This window comes from Podarcis gaigeae (assembly GCF_964106915.1).
Source record: "Podarcis gaigeae genome assembly, chromosome: 5".
NCBI lineage: Eukaryota > Metazoa > Chordata > Lepidosauria > Squamata > Lacertidae > Podarcis > Podarcis gaigeae.
The window spans coordinates 84972774-84991820 of NC_139681.1; the positions used below are offsets into that span (position 1 = coordinate 84972774).

Below are 19047 nucleotides of genomic sequence, written 5' to 3' on the forward strand. Positions count from 1 at the left end.
CTGGGTTTACAGAATAGGATTACATGGCTAAGGAGGGCAATGCCATGCGCTCCAAACCATAGAAGTTGTTGTTATTATTATTATTTCATTTGGCACAAAAACTGTCAAAAGAACAGTATTTATATAACAAAGAATGGGAAGAATTGATAGCAATAATGAGCGCAGATACACACAGAGTCACGCAGATTATCGCCAAAGGAGGAAGGCTTCAAGAGAGGGGAAAGTGCAGAGTATTCCACACCTACAGTTAACAAAGCAGCAGGCTTACTTTTGAAAGCTTTCTTTTACACTATAAGCACTTTATTTTACACTATAAGAAATGAAGCAGCTGCAACAGACTGTGTTTATATAATATTTGGAATATAGAGTAGTTAAGGTGTTTTATGTGGCAACAATGGAGGCAAGGTTTTTCACTGGTAGCACCAGTGTTGTGGAAAGCCCTCCCTGATGAAACATGAGAATCCCCATCAATATTGGCATTCCATCGGTTCCAACACTAAGCAGAAACATCTGTTTAGGGAAGCATTCCCCTGAACTGGACTTGTGATTTCATTGTTTTAACTTCTTTGGGGGTTTTTTTTTAAAAAAAAAACTCTTTTAATTGCCACACATTTTAATTGATAGTTTTGTTGTATATTTCAAGTAGGGATGTGTTAATGTTAGAGTGCATTTTAAATATTGATTAATATTAAATATCAATATTAAATATTGATTGACTTTATAGTTGCAGATCACGCGGAAGCAGATCACGTATTTTGGCATATAAATACTCAACATTTGTTAGGATTGTTTTCTGAATCCTCTGGCCATTCTGGGAGAGAAAAGATTGTAGCAAATGTAGATATAATTGATTGTTAGTTTATATCAGGAATGTGGAACCTGCAACTTCTATTCTTCTGGATTATTGGACATGCTGTTTGGAGCTGATGAGATTTGGGTTCCAATTTAGAGTGCCACAGGTTAGCCACTTCTAGGCTATACAGTGCCATGAATGCGCTTCTGCCACTTTGCAGAGTATAGGCCACTCCTGGTTTAGACACATTTGAATGGCATGCAATCGCGCACACACACATAGCGCCAAACCCGGAAGTAGCCCTAAAATGTCATAAAGACGAAGGGGAGGAATGAGGCGGGATGTACCAGGGTTACGCATGCTCTGCTGACACGTGGACACCACCGGAACTGAACCCCCATGCAAAACGATGATTGCCTGTATAGGAGGACAGGTCTCTGCCCAAAGGAGATTACAATCTCCACCAGCATAAGCTGTTTTAAAAAACATCATTATGCAAAGGGGACAAGAAGCATTTCCCACTAACTGATGGCAGGTTTCAATGCACAAGTGAGTATTAAGAAAGCCAGAAGCATAGATATGATCTGAAACATTGCCTGCCAGCTTCTTTGTGACGTTTGAAGGAAAAAACAATGGTATTGGTCCAGAAACCTGCATTAATCGATTTCATGCTGGCCTCCGTGGATTGATTGCATGTTTTCCCTATTTCCTTGTTTCGACTAGATCCCCCAAGAATGTTAGCACCCTTTCCAAGGTTAATTTTCACACTGAACTTTCTCTTTTCTTGTTTCTTCATTCATGGAATTTTGCAAATTCAGCATTGACTGGTCATTGTTTGTGTAGCCAATCAGCTTGGCTCAATCTGTACTTTATTTATTTATTTATTTATTTATTCATTCATTCATTCATTCATTCATTCATCCATCCATTCATCCATTCAATGACCTTGTTTCACCTTAATTACATCAGGAGATTTAGGTCCCATGCAATTCCAGCTCTAGCAGAGGCACCATGTGATAGTGGTTATCAAGTTTCCAGGAATTATATAGTGGTTATCAAGTTTCCAGGAATTGTATAATTGCCTTTAAAAAGTTAATATTTTCATCTGAGAAGACTTGCTGGAAGCATTTCACAGTTGTATTTGCATTCTGTCTAAGATTTTTGGCAAGATGAATTGTCCAAAGAATTCATGCGTATTCATAGCAAAGGGGATTTCTATTCAGCAGCGCCTGTTCCTAGTAATATAATGCTAATACTCTGCTTCTACATGACAGTTTAAGGATATTAAAGCTGCTTCACATGTGCTACTTTGGTGTGTCTTAAAACTGTCTTAATAAGAGAGATTGGTAGAGCCAATATAGTATTGGGAATAGGATTCTAAACTTGAACCCAGAATACTTGGGTCCAAATTCTTGCTTAGCCCATGTAGCTCACTCAATGATCTCAAGATAGTCTTTCTTCCTTGGTCCCTGTCTTCCTCATCTCCCATGGAGGAATTGTTGTGAAGATACAATGGGGAAGGAGAGTTTGGAATCAAGCCCCAAAATTAGGGCTCAAGCCAATGGATTCAAATTACAAGAAAGGGTTTTTTATTATATGATTGATATGATATGATGTTTATTTTTCTATGAGGCATCTGAAGCAATTTGCGGCAAACATATTTATAAAACAATTAAATAATATAAAACAATATATAATAATAAAATTGATTGCATATATGAAAACCTATATAAATATATATCTATGTCTATACATATCTAGTTAGTTAGTTTCAAACAACAACACATAACATAAAATAAGTTCAGATCTCATACAGTTACAAACTGAGGTACAAATCTCCATTTAGAAAGAGGAATGTGCTAAAAGACAGTAGAGAAGGAATCTGATAATTAGGAGGATGGTGTTAGCTGTCCGATGGTGGATGAGCAGGGTTTGGAAGGCGGTGGACTCTCCATTGTGAGAGGCTTTTAAACAGAAGCTAGATGGTCAGCTACCACAAATGTTGTAGCAGCAGGGTTCCTGTAATGCCACTGGGCTCGACTAGAGGACCTTTGAAGGTCCCTTCACCATATGCATGCCCTGAGCTTCTTTTGAGGAAGGGAGGGGAAATCTAATACAGCGAGACCTTTTTATTTCATCCCATTTTGTGGATAAGGAGTTCCTGTAGCATAACCAGGGTTGTGGCAGAGGTAAAATTTGAATTGGGGATTTTAAAATCAAGGGTTGGTGTTGTTAGTTCCTGCGGTGTTTATTTTATTTTATTTATTTGTATACATTTCAAGTTTATACATTTCACTAATTTTACAACCATTTTTACATTTCATAACTTCCCCCTCTTTCTGCGGCTCCTTAAATATATTTATTCATTTTCTTTAAATATATACTCTTCTGAAACGGCAGGTTATTACAATGATCCTGCCAATGTCTTTATCGGTCTGCAATTTATCTGTAAATATTCAATAAACCATTTCCATTCTTTCATTTAAAAAATGTTATCTTGATTTCTTATTCTTCTGCTAAGTTTCGCCATTTCTGGATGTTCCATAAGTTTTTGTATCCATTCTTCCTTTGCTGGGACTTCTGCTTCTTTCCATTTGGGGGCAAGTAACATTCTTCCCATTGTAGTAGCATACATGAGTAAGTTTCTGTACAGTTTAGGTAGTTCTGTCCCTATAATTCCCAAAAGAAAAGTGTCTGGGTTTCCTCACCCCCCGAAGGTTATTTTAAACATCCTTTTCATTTCATTATATATCATTTCCCAGTAAGCTTTAACCTTACTACAAGACCAATTAGCCTCTGCAGTGTTGGATGAATACTGCTGAAATTGTAAGTCAGAACATACCATGCAGGTGTTCACTAAACCAGGGCTGGAGGACCAGAGGCCATTCAGATGTTGTTGGACTGCAATTCCCATCACCTCAAGGATCAGTGGTCAAGGATGATGGGAGTTGTTGTGTCCAGCTGTCAGCAGTCCTCTTGCGACGATTTCTTTCTTGTTTAAACTACTTCGTGATAGCACAAGGATGGAAGAATGAGGAAATCCCAACGACAGAACAGTGGCAAGAAAAATGGATGAGTTATGCAGAGTTGGCTAAATTGACATATAAACTGTGGGACAAGGACAACTGTGGCTTTAAGGAAGAATGGGAGATTTTTACAAATTATCTAAAAAGACAACAAAATGAACTGGACTCCTTGGCAGGTTTTGAATAAACATACACAAATTTATTGGACGATAACATGTTAAATAGATAATGTAAGGATATGTAAAAATTTATAACACGCAGAGAATAATATGTGCTGAGAAATCAGAGAGAGGAGCTGAGGGAAGTGTTTGGTGGGGAGGGGAGGGAGGGAGGGATGGAAGGGGAAAGGGGGGGAAATAATGTATGCGATTATATGGTTTGATAATTTGCTATGTTGAAATTGCTAATAAAAATAATTTTAAAAAATAAATAAACTACTTCTACGGCATTGTGAAGAATTTGTTCATCCTTCCTGTAGACCTGGATGAATGTGTGACTGGAGATGCCTGCTGCTCACAATTCTGCATCAACTATATCGGAGGCTACGAATGCAGCTGCAAGGCAGGCTTTCGGCTTCATCCGGACGGCTGTGAATGTGATGGTAATTTAAATTCGCCAGGCACTGAGAAAGACACTCAGGAGGCCTTTTGCAAAAATGCCGAGCAAACATTCCACAGGGATCTGCTTTGCTGTTCATTGTGTTTGTCACCTCAGGTCTCACAAGCAGTGCTGATGTGCACCTGCTCCTGTGCACATGTGATGGTGGGGAACCTGTGGCCTGCTCATTGTTGTTGGACCCCAATTCCCATCAACCCCAGCCTGCACAGTTGCTGGCCAGGGATCATGGGTGTTGTAGTGCAGTAGCAGCTTACCTACCCCCTGTCCTAGTGGCAAGCAGGCTACAGGTGCTTTTTGGGTGGAGGTAAAGGTAAAGGGACCCCTGACCATATAGGTTCAGTCATGGTCGACTCTGGGGTTGCGGTGCTCATCTCGCTTTACTGGCCGAGGGAGCCGGCGTACAGCTTCCAGGTCATATGGCCAGCATGACTAAGCGAACCAGAGCGGCGCACGGAAACACCATTTACCTTCCCGCCGGAGCGGTACCTATTTATCTACTTGCACTTTGACATGCTTTCAAACTGCTAGGTTGGCAAGAGCTGGGACAGAGCAACGGGAACTCACACCGTAACGGGGATTCGAACCACCGAGTCCTAGGCTCTGTGGTTTAACCCACAGCACCACCTTGGGCGGATATAACCCTGCCTAATTTCCCAACTGCAGTTAGGAGATTAGGAATGGCTCCCAGGCTTCTCTTCCCTTTACTCTGATATGCAGGTTTTCCCTCCTTTCATTTCCAGAGCTAACCACAGCGCAATAGCATCGCTGACCATGCATCATTCAAAACTACAATTTGAAGTGCAGATATGATACCATGGTTAGCTGCAAAAACTGCTACCCATAGGTAGTTCCAAAAAAATGAATGTGGTGGTGGTGGGGAAATAATGTGAGTGGGAAGGAGGGGCAAGGAAAGGAAACAGAAGCCTATTATGTGCTCCCAGGCAAGGAAGGGCAGCAAAGGACATTTGATACGCTTGGCTTTGCTTCTAAGTTGCATGGTTTTGTTTAATGTTTATTCAATTGAATTTTAAATGGAAGTTGTTTCAAATTATGCTTGCAAGCTGCCTGGGCATTTCAGAAGGTGGGAAATGCAGATTTTATCTAGGTAATATCAATGGGTTGTATCCAGTGTTAATCAAACTCATATTAGACTCATTGAAGCTAATAGACAACAATTAACTTACGTCCATTAATTCAAACGGCTTTACTCTAATGTTGCATACAACTGAATGTACTAATAATCAAGGTAATCGGAATAGATAACAGTAATAGCCATTCTGAAGTTCTGAACAGGAGTTCAGCACAATTTTCTTTTTGATCCAAATTGGGTTTTTGCATCCAAGGTTTATTCTCCTCATTTAATTTCCTAGATGTGGACGAGTGCCTATCCGACACTGATGGCTGCGACCAATATTGTATTAATTCTTTGGGTTCATATGAATGTACATGTGAGGAAGGATACAGGCTCAGCAGTGTCAATGGACAGTCTTGCATCTGTAAGTTATTCCGTATCGTTAGGAGCTCTATTCGAAGGAAAACTCCAATTACCAGCCATGGTTTTAGGAAGTGATAATGGCATTACTTATTCAGAGTGAGGCATCTTAATAGCACATAATCTTTTAAAAATGAGGTTTGTTTGAATTGTCTCATTTTCAGCAAATTAGATATTACTCAAATCCTTGTTATATTGAGAAGCTAAGCGTAATTCTAAAATTCCCAAAGTGGTTGTGTTGAATCTGTAATATAAAGCCAAAACATTTATCTTCTGTTTCAATCAGACTTTTAAATATATGTTTCAGTGTTAAAATGTCATCTATAGCCTGATGGTGATGATGGTGTGTGTGTGTAGCTTTTATATACGTTTATAATTTAATGATTGTTTATTCTAAAGCTAAATATGTAACCCCTAGACACTGTTTTGTGTTTGGTTCAAATTCCACATCTGAGATAATTTATAAATATTGTAGCTTTGCTATGGCTGGGCTTAAGGGACAGAAACACATACAAGTCACCCTGAATCCAATGGAATTTAAGGCTGATGGATAACAACTTGCTTGGGTAGTTACAGATAGGTAGCCGTGTTGGTCTGCCATAGTAAAAAAAAAAAATTTAAAAAATTAAAAAAAATTCCTTCCAGTAGCACCTTAAAGACCAACTAAGTTAGTTCTTGGTATGAGCTTTCGTGTGCATGCACACTTCTTCAGATACACACGAAGAAGTGTATCTGAAGAAGTGTGCATGCACACGAAAGCTCATACCAAGAACTAACTTAGTTGGTCTTTAAGGTGCTACTGGAAGGAATTTTTTTTGTTTTAACTTGCTTGGGTAGACATCTTTAATTCAAAAGACAAAGAAACTAAGATTGCTCTCTACAAGTGAGAAGCAGCTTGTCTAATCAGCCACCTTAAAATGGGTTGAGCAATGAAGTGCAAAAAAACTCACACTGTTCTAAGGACGAGCAATTTGGAGGGCACGTTTAGCACACGAAAAATTCAACTCAGACTAAACAAAAATAAACAAGCACAACACCACGAACTACTGACTCTTTAAGACAAAGATGGGCAATTTGTGGCCTTCCAGGTGTTGCTGGACTACACCTCCCATCATCCATGATTAGCCATGCTGGCTGAGGCTGATGGGAGCTGGAGTCTTAGAACATTGGGAGGGCCACAGTCTCCCCACCCCTGCTCTAAGGCCTCCAGGAAGGGCAAAATAGTTAACCAGTAACATCTATTGCCTTCCAATTCCAAATACAGAGAAAGTACCTCCATGCTAGCAAGAGTTTCAGTTCAAGTGTAATATATGTACATATAGCTGTTAAGCCATACATCTGCACCTTATATGTAGTGATTCCACCCCCCCCCCCTTGACTCTTGGAGGATGATATAGGCAACTAAACCACCCCAGGGTGATCATTGCAGGGTAGTTTTGTCATCTGAATATTCTGAAGAGCTTTCATTGATTATGATGTTTCTGTTTCCTATTAATAATAGTAGCAGCACCTGTTTACTTATGTAAACAACAAATTGGATCAAGTTTGTGGGACTTAATAAGATGAAAATGTAAGTTTTTGTATCTCTGATATCAGCATTAGATGACGATGAGCTGGAAGAGGAGGAAGAAGAAGAACTGGAGATTGCCCGGATTCCTGGCTTCCGCTTCAGAAGACCACCTCAGCTCCTTCATTTCAGTACCTCCCTAGATTCTTTCTATGATGAGGAGGAAGAGGAGATTCGTGGAGAGCTCACTGTTGCACACCAAGTTGGTGAGAGAATGTTTCTAAAATCTTAATTTTTCACAGAGAGCACGCATGGAAGTAACATGTTTCCAGGGAATGAAAAAAATCAGCCCAGAAATAAAGGAGAATTATAAAAATTTGGAGCTACTAGAACAATAGTCAAAATCACTCTGTTCTGCCTATGCTGCGTTAGGCAGAATACCTCTGAACGAGAGTTGCTGAGAAGCGCAAGCAGGAAGAGTGTTGTTGCATCCAGGTCCTGCTTTTCGGCATCTCATAGGCCTCTGGTTGGCCATTGGCCTGATCCTGCGTGCTGTCCTTATGCTCTTAGGGTGAGAGGTGAGGTGACACACCAAACAGTTCCTTGTGATCCTAAGTTAGCCATATTGTCTGTTCCCAATGGACCTGGAAGGAATGTGAGTTTTAATAAACAGCAGTCCATATCACCATTGCTAAAAACTGGAAAACATCTGGGGCATGTATGGAGGAAGAGTAGTGTGTGAGATTGCAGCATACTGTTCTGATGGAAACACTGACAACCCAGCTAAGAGGTCAGAAAAAGAGCAGCGCTTTCAGTGAAGACTGGTTTTGCTTTATTGCATAGACTAACAGGAGTGATCCTTTGCTATTACAGTGGTACCTTGGGTTAAGTACTTAATTCGTTCCGGAGGTCCGTTCTTAACCTGAAACTGTTCTTAACCTGAAGCACCACTTTAGCTGATGGGGCCTCCTGCTGCTGCTGCGCCGCCAGAGCACGATTTCTGTTCTTATCCTGAAGCAAAGTTCTTAACCTGAAGTACTATTTCTGGGTTAGCGGAGTGTGTAACCTGAAGCGTATGTAACCTGAAGCGTATGTATCCCGAGGTACCACTGTACTGCTGAATTCAAGGAATTCCTGCATTGCAGAGGGTTTGAATAGAATATGAGCCTTGGGGACCCTTCCATCTCTACAATTCTATGATTCTGTGAATTCACATTTAACATTATGGCAAGGACTTATAACCCGAAAAGAAGAGGCTATTAGAAAAGAGCCAATGTTTCATAATGCCATTTGTTGTGCAGTTTTCAAGTGGGAGGTATTTGTTTGTTCTGGATTGGCATGTTTCAAAAATGAAAAATAAATGGATATAGGAAAGCAGGGGGAACTTTTGCAGTGACACTTATCTGCAGCTCTCTGTGTTTCTGTTTCCATCTCTTGAATGACATAGCCCCTGGCTGCAAGTAGTTGCTGGCAGTAAACATGTACAGAATAAACTGAAATAGCCAGGCCTGGCATGCGAGTTGACACTTGTGCTTTTTAATTTCAGTTTGTCTGCATAACATGTTTGGCAGTGACTGCAGCTTGAGTTGCTCTGACTGTATGAACAGAGGGAAGTGCAACAGTGACAACAGTAGTTGTGACTGCCCACCTGGGTGGACTGGCATTATATGTAATGAAAGTGAGTATACCTCTTACTATTTAAATGCACTTTGAACACCAACAAGGGTGAGCCCAGCTCGAACAAGATTTGGGTAACTAAGGTGCAGGATATAAATAATATAAATAAAATGTCTACTTTGTCAAATCACTGCTTAGAAGATCAGAGTATACCACCTTTCAGATGGATGGGTTAAAAATAATAAACAATCTGGCTGTTGAACAGCTGGCATTGGCTTCATGGGTCATAGATTGCACAGCTCTGCACATGTGAGCTAAGCAAATGACTTGAAAAAGAATTTGCTCAAACCACATTAATGTTGAACAAAGGTGGGGTCCTGAATTTCGCCTACACTTCTGTCAAGGGCATTAGACAATGTGTTCATCCTATTTTATCCCCATTAAGGATGAGAGTTAGTGACTTGTTCAAGGCCACTCACAATGAGATAAATGACTTGGTGAGAAATTGAACCCATGATCCTCTAGTCCAGTTTAAAGACATAATTGCTACACTAGTGGGTTCTGTCTGCTTGTCGTTGGGTCATACTTTCCACACTGATATGACAGCCAGGTATTCCCTGTGAATTGCAGAGATGCATTTCAGTGGACATTATCTATTGATGTGAGCTGTGGGTAAGACCTTTGGGGGTCATCACACTGCCTTTCACCATGCTGGGTCTGCACGCATACCTGTCACAGGAGAGCAAATTTATTTAAGGCTTCCTGTGTGTGCCTTCATTTGTTTTGGTGTCATGTCCCATTCATTTCAATCCCCTTCTTCAGATTTAAGACTACTGAGTGTCAGTTTGCAGTGGCAATAAGACACAGGTGAGATACTTTCTGTGATGCAGAAAGAACTTTTTGATCCATTACCTGGCTATTAAACTGCCCCTGCATCTGCCTTGGCAGCAGGCTGATGCGATCAAATTCTAAGGAACCACAAAAGATGATCCAGGGACATGGTCTCACACATATTGTCCCTTAATCTCCTGTAGACTTCCTCTCCAGGTGAGAGGCAACCTAAAAAGGCCCATTAAGTGGCAATAATAGTGCACCTTTCCATCTAGATCTACTCTCATCCACTGTAAGTGATTGACAGTTTCAAAGCTCACTGGTCCATTTAGTAGACCCAAATTTGCAAGTGATGTGCAATCTGCTTCCCCTCCACCAGCAAAAAAACCAACACCCAATCATATCGGTCAAATCTTCAAAGAAAAGGATCAGCTATGAGCAGCATCCGTTTGAAAAGCTACTTTTTGTCTGTCTTCTGCTTTCAACCACTTTGACAAAAGGTCACTCATTGTATTCCACAGACAGGTGTGGAGATGGGGTTTCCTTGCAGTTTACTTCTTAGGGCTAGCTCTGCAATGCACAATCACTGCAAGGCTAAAGTAGCTCAAGTAAAGATTTATCCCTTTGAGTTGCTTGTTTGCTGCCCCTACCAATGTTCAGCACTAAAAATACATTTTATTAGTCTGAATGCTGCAACTGGTATGGCATGTAGTGCTCATCAATCTGCCCTATGTACTTCTGTGCCCTTTAATAGTGCTGGTCAGATTAGAGGAGGATTCTAAGACACTCAGGGCTTGTCCATACTTTCTCTTGTCCTGGGCCTAGGAAACATGGATCTGAGCAGTGTTCCTCTTTCTAGGCATGTGTCTGAATGGTTTTCCCATTGCACCATTCCTTTCCCAGGGAAAATCCTCTCCTTAGCTTTAAATAGGAACAAACAGCAATCCGCAGAAAACTCGATTGCTGTTTGTGCCAGTTGAGCACTAAAGGGTGGTTTTTCACTTGGGGAAAACAACAGGAAGTGTGGATAAGCCCTTAGAAACACCCACTGCCCAGAGGTATATCCCTTAATTTGTACCCTCCCAACCCATCTTCCTCCAAAAAGGCTCCTGTCTCTATCTTGTGGGAGAGAAGCAGCCCACAAGGGACAGATGTCCATAAGGTCTCTCTGAGCCACAGCCCTTAGTTTTCAGTCAGAACTTGTGAAATTCTATGGGGAAATAGGAACAGCCAAACCCCCACAAGAGAGCAGGTCATGGCTCCTTCTCTTTGCATCCCATGGCTACATCAACGGCACATTTTCCAGTCTATTTCAGTAGCAAACACGAAGCAGATGAATATTATCACCCGCAGAAACTGGCATGGCATAATATCCGGACTGTTTGTTTTAAGATGCCCTCTAATAGCTTTGCCTTATTTCGACATGATAGCAGAAGCATAATTGCTCTTGGTCCTTAATGCGGTTAGAAGACTGTGTTGCTCGTTCGCCTTGCAGCCTGCTCCATGGGGACCTATGGGAAAGATTGCAGCAGCCTCTGCAAGTGTCAGAATGGAGGTTCCTGCGATCCGGTAACAGGGTGGTGCCGTTGCCCACCAGGAATTAATGGAAAGTTTTGTGAAGATGGTAAGAATTTTATTGTTTTCCTCTACATCATTTCCAGCTGGGTGTCTTTATGATTGCCTGTGGAGTTGGCACTATCTTTTTTAATTGGCACCGAAAGTGCAGCGTAGAGGCTCAAATACGGCAGGGTGCAGTAAGCAGAACAGTCCATTTTGTGATGGGGCAAACTTTGGGGAAATGGGGGCCAGGCACTGGATTTTAGGCGTCTCCACCCTGCAGATCTGTTTTGCATTGGATTCCAGACCCTGGCCTGATGTGAAACGAATCCAGAGTTTCCTTGCCCTTGCTATGGCATTTACCAGACCCTCTTCCTGCCATTCCTTTTCCACTTTTTACAATTTACAGGGGCAAAGTGGCATGGCACAGAGGGCTCCAGATGAGTGCCACAGGGGTGGGGTGGGGACATAATGCTACATCAATTGTGTGTAAGCAGCAGCACCCATGGATCCTACAGCAAACGTGGTCAGCAGTGTTCAGAGCCTACAGCCAGTCAAGAGCATTCTTGACATCTCTCCCTGCCACTTGAGTGGAGCATCTAATACCAGGGTCAGCAATCTTTTTCAGCAGGGGGCCGGTCCACTGTCCCTCATACCTTGTGGGGGGCTGGACTATATATTGGGGGGGGGTGAACAAATTCCTATGCCCCACTAATAACCCAGAGATGCATTTTAAATAAAAGGACACATTCTACTCATGTAAAAACACGCTGATTCCTGGACTGTCCGCAGGCCGGATTTAGTAGGCAATTGGGCTGGATCCAGCTCCCAGGCCTTAATTTGCCTACCCATGATCTAATAGCACTGCCTGAACACTGCCATGCTGCCATGCATCTTGCTGCATGCTAGGAACCAAATGCATGCAGGGAGTGTAAAGCAAGATTGCAGTTTACACACTCTTACTATTTATAGAGAGGTAAATAATAATAATAATAATAATAATAATAATAATAATAATAATAATAATTTATTTGTACCCCACCCATCTGGCTGGGTTTCCCCGGCCACTCTGGGCGGCTTCCAACAAAGATGAAAAAAGAGATTAAAATGTCACACATTAAAAACTTCCCATCTAAAAACATTTAGATATCTTCTAAATGTCAAGTAGTTGTTTATCTCTTTGACATCTGATGGGAGGGCGTTCCACAGGGCTGGTGCCACTACCGAGAAGGCTCTCTGCCTGGTTCCCTGTAGCTCTGCTTCTCGCAGCGAGGGAACCGCCAGAAGGCCCTCGGCGCTGGACCTCAGTGTCCGGGCAGAATGATGGGGGTGGAGACGCTCCTTCAGGTATACTGGACCGAGGCCGTTTAGGGCTTTAAAGGTCAACACCAACACTTTGAATTGTGCTCGGAAACGTACTGGTAGATAGATAAATAGATGTGTAGATAGATAGAAAAATATGCTTGCTTGCTTTTTTTGCACATTGACTCCTATTTGTATTTGTATTGTGTTGTTCTTTCTTTTTCGGAATATCTATCAGGTTGCCCCAAAGGACACTTTGGGAAACACTGCAACAAGAAATGTAATTGTGCTAACAATGGATATTGCCACAGATTGTATGGAGCCTGTTTATGTGACCCTGGGCTATATGGTCGCTTCTGCCATCTAAGTAAGTCAAGCCATACAGAATGCTATAGAAAATGTTTTTAAGTCCTCAGCAATACAATACAACTCTTGCAAAATGCTCTTCAGTCAAACAAGGATGCATAGATTTTATTTATTGGTTTATTTAAATCTGACTACCTTATTCCACAGCTCAAGGCACCTTTCAACCTGATTTTTGAAAACAGTTATAAAAACCATGGGTTGCAACCAACTATGTTCTATATAGAGAAATCTTCCTTTCACTTTGAAAAGTGCATGCACCTTGATTTTTGTTTTTTTAAATTGTTTTATTTTCAACGCAAGTAATGCCGGAGTAATAAGACAAAAACTGTGTGATTTTCAACACAACACACTAATAAATAGTGCGCAGCACCTTAAAGGAGCTTCTTCTTTACACATGAGTATATATTGCAGCATCTGTGATCACAACTGCTTCTTCAAAACTACTGGTTTTGATCCCGTGCAAATATATGCAGATTTTATTTACTGAAGTTGATACAATGAAACAGCTACAATGTTTTAAACTGAATGGCCATTAGTAATCAGAAACATTTCTCCTCCTTCCATTCAGTCATCCTTTCTTAAGCAGCTATTCTGTTCTGCGTCGGAAATTTATTGCTCCATGTTAGGCATGCCAACCTAGCAACAGTGTTAACAGCTCACTTTAATCTGACTGCAGCCTGTCCCAAATGGGTCTTTGGAGCTGGCTGCTCAGAGGAGTGCCGCTGTTTGAAGGAGAACACCCTGGTTTGCGACCCCAGAAACGGTACCTGTACCTGCAGACCAGGCTACGAAGGGAGCAAGTGTCAAAGAGGTATGCATTTTGTTATCTGTCTCAATTCCTTTCTCCGCAATATTATTTATTCATCTTGCAGCACATATTCCTTCCTTGTGTTAATTACTTGACTTTACTGTTATGATTCTAGGCCTGCCTTTCTTTTTTTTACTGAAAAATAAATAGTTAAATAAGGCAAAATTTCTCTCGTTTTGCAGTTGCACACCAGCAGTCCTTTAAAAAACAGGAAAAAAGCTGAAATCCTGTTGATTAGCAGTTTGGTTAGCAGGGGCAGGAGAATTATCCGAGATGGGACTGAATCCATTCGCTGAATGGCAGAATTTTAACTTTTTAAAAAGCTGTGTAGCCCTAGCAGTTTGGATCATAAAGCAGAACCACGTCTGTAACCTGCACAATGTCACAGGTTTCGACCCCAGCATCTCAAGGTAGGGACGCGGGTGGTGCTGTGGGTTAAACCACAGAGACTAGGACTTGCCGATCAGAAGGTTGGCGGTTCGAATCCCCACGATGGGGTGAGCTTCCGTTGCTCGGTCCCTGCTCCTGCCAACCTAGCAGTTTGCACTGCTCTGGTTTGCTAGAAGCAGCTTAGTCATGCTGGCCACATGACCTGGAAGCTGTACGCCGCTCCCTCAGCCAATAAAGCGAGGTGAGCACCGCAACCCCAGAGTCGGTCATGACTGGACCTAATGGTCAGGGGTCCATTTACTATTTATCTCAAGGTAGGGATGGGAATGTTCCCTGCCTGAAACCCCAGGGACTCCCTGGCAAACAGAGCTAGATGAACCAATGGTCTAATTCAGTATAAGGCAGCTTCCTGTTACATACACAGATGTAGGTCCATTAAAATCAATGGGCTTACATAAGTCCATTGTTTTCAGTGGGTCTGAATATGACTTAGATGGGATGTCGCCCTATGAAAACATTTGATAACATTCTCCTTCTTAAAATGTGTGTTTCTCAATATATGTTTGTTCAAAATATGCATTATAAATGGATATTGATATTTCTTCTGAGCTGAGGATGGTATCATAATTTTGGCAAGTGCAAGAGCCCGTGGGTAATTAAGTTCTGATCCACTCATTCATCCAGGAGGTACACATCAGGTCGCTTCATACAGAAATCTGCAAAGATCTAATTCCTCAAGCCTCCCTAACACATGCAGTTCCTCATCCAACGACAGCAGTTGTTTTTATGGTGCTTCCTGTGGGGAATAGAGGCCAAACCTAAAAATGCATATTCTTGCTAGTTAGCACAGAGCTAACTACAGAGCTGTATTGCTGATACAGGCAGATACTCAGACCATAGAAATGCAATTGTTGGAGAGGGCTCCGTGTGATGTCATTTCCTCTCCTCCCCTGGAGAGGAAGGAACATATAGTACTTCCTGTCGCTCTCTCTCTAATCTTCGACCAGCCGTGAAGTCAGGCATCCTTATGCTTACTCCAGCTCCAGTCTCATGTGTGAAGCTGGTTATAATGTAAATAGAAGTATTTTGCCTGCATAGTTTTTACTGCTGTCTTTACTGTGAACCAATGCATATGATTATAAAGTAAGTAAATATTCTTTTTAAACTAGCTTTACAAGTGGTTGTCTGATTCTTTGTTAAGCAGGGTAAGGAAGTGGGGAGTGTAAAGGGAATTGGGGTTGCTCGTGCGTAAGTGGCCGCTGCTTTTGGCAACGTTCCCTGGCTAAACTTTTCCCTGGCTGAACAGCACTTTCTCCGTTGCTGTGTCAGTCACTGGCAGAATCCGTCAGTGGGCGTTTCCTGAACTTCTTCCAACATAAAAGCTCTTTGACACCAAGTTGTTGCCTAGCTTCCCTGCGCGGAAGTTTTCTGCGCAGAGTGGGTGTGGCCAGCGGAGGTCCTGGGCTCTCCCCGCTGGTCTCTGTGGAAGAGTCTTGGAGCCATCTCTCCGACGTCCCTTCCGGCTCTCTATTCTTCCTGGTGTCACGCTGATCTCCTTCCTCCGAGGAAGTGCTCCCTCTCTCCCGGCTGGGCCCTTCTCCTGCATCGCTAGGGAGCCTCACCTCCACTCTTGGCTCCGATGGCAGTCCCCTGACAGAGAGCCTTGCTCAAAAGAAGGCTTTACAGCCCAGTTCCTATGCTTTTAATTTCTCTGCCAAGGATGGGATTTTGAAACTCACACATGTGCAATCAATATATCCTTTCCTACCCATTAAAACCCATCCCACACTTCCATGGAAATTGAAATATACTCGGAGTCGAGTGTGGATTTCATGCTCTTTATTCAGCTCATAGTAGCGAGGAATGGAAGTTCCCCCAAAGTGTCTGCTTTATATACATTAATTTCACAATGGGCCCCACGTGATTGGCTAATTCCAGGATTCTCCTGTAGGCCAATCAGGTTGCGGATTCACTTCTACCTGGAGCTGGATTGGGTGGCTCCTGCAGACCAATCAGACTGCTGCATTCTGAATCCTATTGTTCTAGGTCCAATCAGACTGCTGCATTTTGAATCCTATTCAACTCAGTGCATAACAGAAATGTTTTGGGGGTTTTTTGGTTAAGGTAATGAAAGTCCTGCTTATGGTCCATCCACACTTGCAAGGAGTTACTGAATGTTGCAGTCATGAAACAATGACGAGGACCGTTCAGTCTTGCATGCTTTTTCTTCCAGAGTGCTTACCTGGTTTTTACGGAGCTTCCTGTCAACAGAGGTGCAGCTGTCCTGGTTTGTCCTTGTGTGACCATGAAACTGGGAGATGCAGACACCCTTGCCCTGCAGGCTTCTATGGAGAAAATTGCCTAAACCGTATGTACTTGGAGGCATGATTTGAAGAGAGAGAGAGAGAACTGAGTGGGAAACTTTGGCTTCTGCCTTTTCTTTTTAATCAGGTGTGGGGAAACCACAAGCTCACAGTCTTCATCTCAGGGTCACATTAGGCAAAAGATTCCTGAATTGCAGGGGTTTGGACTAGATCAGTGTTTCCCAACCTTGTGCCTCCAGATGTTTTTGGCCTACAACTCCCATCATCCCTGACCACTGGTCTTGCTAGCTAGGGATGATGGGAGTTGTAGGCCAAAAACATCTGGAGGCACAAGGTTGGGAAACACTGGACTAGATGACCCTAGTGGTCCCTTCCAACACTCCAGTTCTATTTTTTTTCCCTCCAAAAATTTTATTGATTTTACAAATTTATAACATAAAAAATAACAAACAAACAACATAAATCCAAACTATAATAGTTCCGCTTTTTTTTAAAAAAAAAAAACCACATTTTTAGATGACTTCCTCGAATCCCCCTGGCTGAGTTTCTATGTATATCATTGTAACAGTTTTCCAAAAGAAATTTCTCATAAAATTTACTTAGTCAATTAACATCTTTCTTTCTTCTCATTTTAACTTCAGATATATTATTCTATAACATCGCATATTTAAATCCTAAGCCAATCTGGCACTTGAAATATTTCTATTTAAGTTATCTTAGCATATTTAGCTAAATAGTCTTTAAATGTCATCCATTCCTCCTGGTACTCCTCCTCCTTCTGGTCGCGGACTCTTGCGGTCAGGTCGGCTAGCTCCCAAAAGTCCATCGTCTTCATCTGCCATTCCTCCATTGTTGGCACTTCTTGTGTTTTCCAATTTTTAGCCAGCAAAATCCAACGCTGCAGTTCTATGCAATCAAAGTAGCCTCAGCGAGTCCAAGATTCTTCGTGCTTTGATAGGCCATTCTCTTATATCTCGCACACCCTGCTAGATGAGCGACTCATCTTTGTATTCAGTTTTGCGGTGAGCGAGAAATGCTTTCCCCCTTTGGCTGGACTCGCCCGTCTGCTGTCAAGTGGCAAAGTGGAAGACCGGCAGGATTGCTACTGTGCAGTTGAGTGGTGTGTGTCTCTCCCAGAGACTGCATCTCAAGTGATTTGCAAAGTAGTGGGGAGAAATAGATTAAAGGAAAATATGGGATCAAAAGCAAGCTGATATAAAAGTCTCATTGCAGAATGGAAGCAAAAGAACTGAAGACCCCTTATTGTGGCCAAAGCCCTCTCTGCTCCAGCACCCTGGTCACACAACAAATGGCCAACCAGATGCTGAGAACTGGACGTGCAAGCAGGACATGGATATGCCATAACCCTTGTGGTTCCAAGGAACTGGTATTCAGAGGCATATTGCCTCTGACATTGAAATACTAGTTACAGATAGGTAGCCGTGTTGGTCTGCCATAGTCAAAACAAAAAAAATTCCTTCCAGTAGCACCTTAAAGACCAACTAAGTATACCAAGAACTGACTTAGTTGGTCTTTAAGGTGCTACTGGAAGGAATTTTTTTTGTATTGAAATACTAGTACATAGTTATTCTGGCTAGTACCAGTAATAGCCAATTATAGCTTTATCCTCCATGCATTTGTCTTAAACCCCATAGAATCCATAGAATCAGCATGGCTGTTGGACAGATGATATGTTTGTCTTTGGTGCTAGCTATGCATCAAGGGAGGGATGCGGGTGGCACTGTGGGTTAAACCACAGAGCCTAGGACTTGCCGATCAGAAGGTTGGCGGTTCGAATCCCCGCGACGGGGTGAGCTCCCATTGCTCCTGCCAACCTAGCAGTTTGAAAGCACGTCAAAGTGCAAGTAGATAAATACTTCCGGCGGGAAGGTGCGCTGCTCTGGTTCGCCACATAACCCGGAAGCTGTACACCGGCTCCCTCGGCCAATAAAGCGAGATGAGCGCCGCAATCCCAGAGTCGGCCACGACTGGACTTAATGGTCCACGGTCCCTTTACCTATGCATCAAGGGATGCCAAGCTGCAAACAGGGCCATAAACAAGAGGAGAAAGAGACTGATGTCAGAAACAACAGGGGCCCACCCAGGAACGGAAGTGGGCACTGCTGCTGGCTCCTTGAATGGGATGGGATGAAATTCAAATGAAGGGTGGAATAAGAGCAGAACCAGGCCAGTACACTCATGATACAGCCCTGGATGGGTACCAGAACCCTTAAGCAGAATCCCCTGATATGTCCGCCCCCCCCCCCCGAAATAGTAAAAATAGTGTAAAACTATGTTTTTAAGATGCTGGAATTACGTTTTTGCCCAGGTTTATTTTTATATCCCATACGCAGTCTGGTGATAAATGTTCATCTATCTGTGTCATAAGTCAATAGCACTTACACTGAAAGCTGCG

At 42.3% G+C, this 19047-nt stretch overlaps 1 protein-coding gene across 8 annotated transcripts in view; it reads left to right on the forward strand.

The window, feature by feature from the left end:
• The window catches only part of LOC310844723 (uncharacterized protein), a 226560-nt gene that overhangs the window by 151459 nt on the left and 56054 nt on the right, over positions 1–19047 (forward strand). For all 8 annotated transcript variants that reach the window (XR_014564272.1, XM_083739122.1, XM_083739127.1 and 5 more), the window contains 8 exons: positions 4298–4420; positions 5808–5933; positions 7526–7702; positions 8983–9114; positions 11380–11508; positions 12982–13110; positions 13786–13920; positions 16541–16675. Coding sequence is in view for 7 of the 8 variants with exons in the window: in XM_083739122.1 (XP_083595248.1) it covers positions 4298–4420; positions 5808–5933; positions 7526–7702; positions 8983–9114; positions 11380–11508; positions 12982–13110; positions 13786–13920; positions 16541–16675 (1086 nt within the window). In the remaining variant the exon portion in view is untranslated. The remainder of the gene's footprint in view (positions 1–4297; positions 4421–5807; positions 5934–7525; positions 7703–8982; positions 9115–11379; positions 11509–12981; positions 13111–13785; positions 13921–16540; positions 16676–19047) is intronic.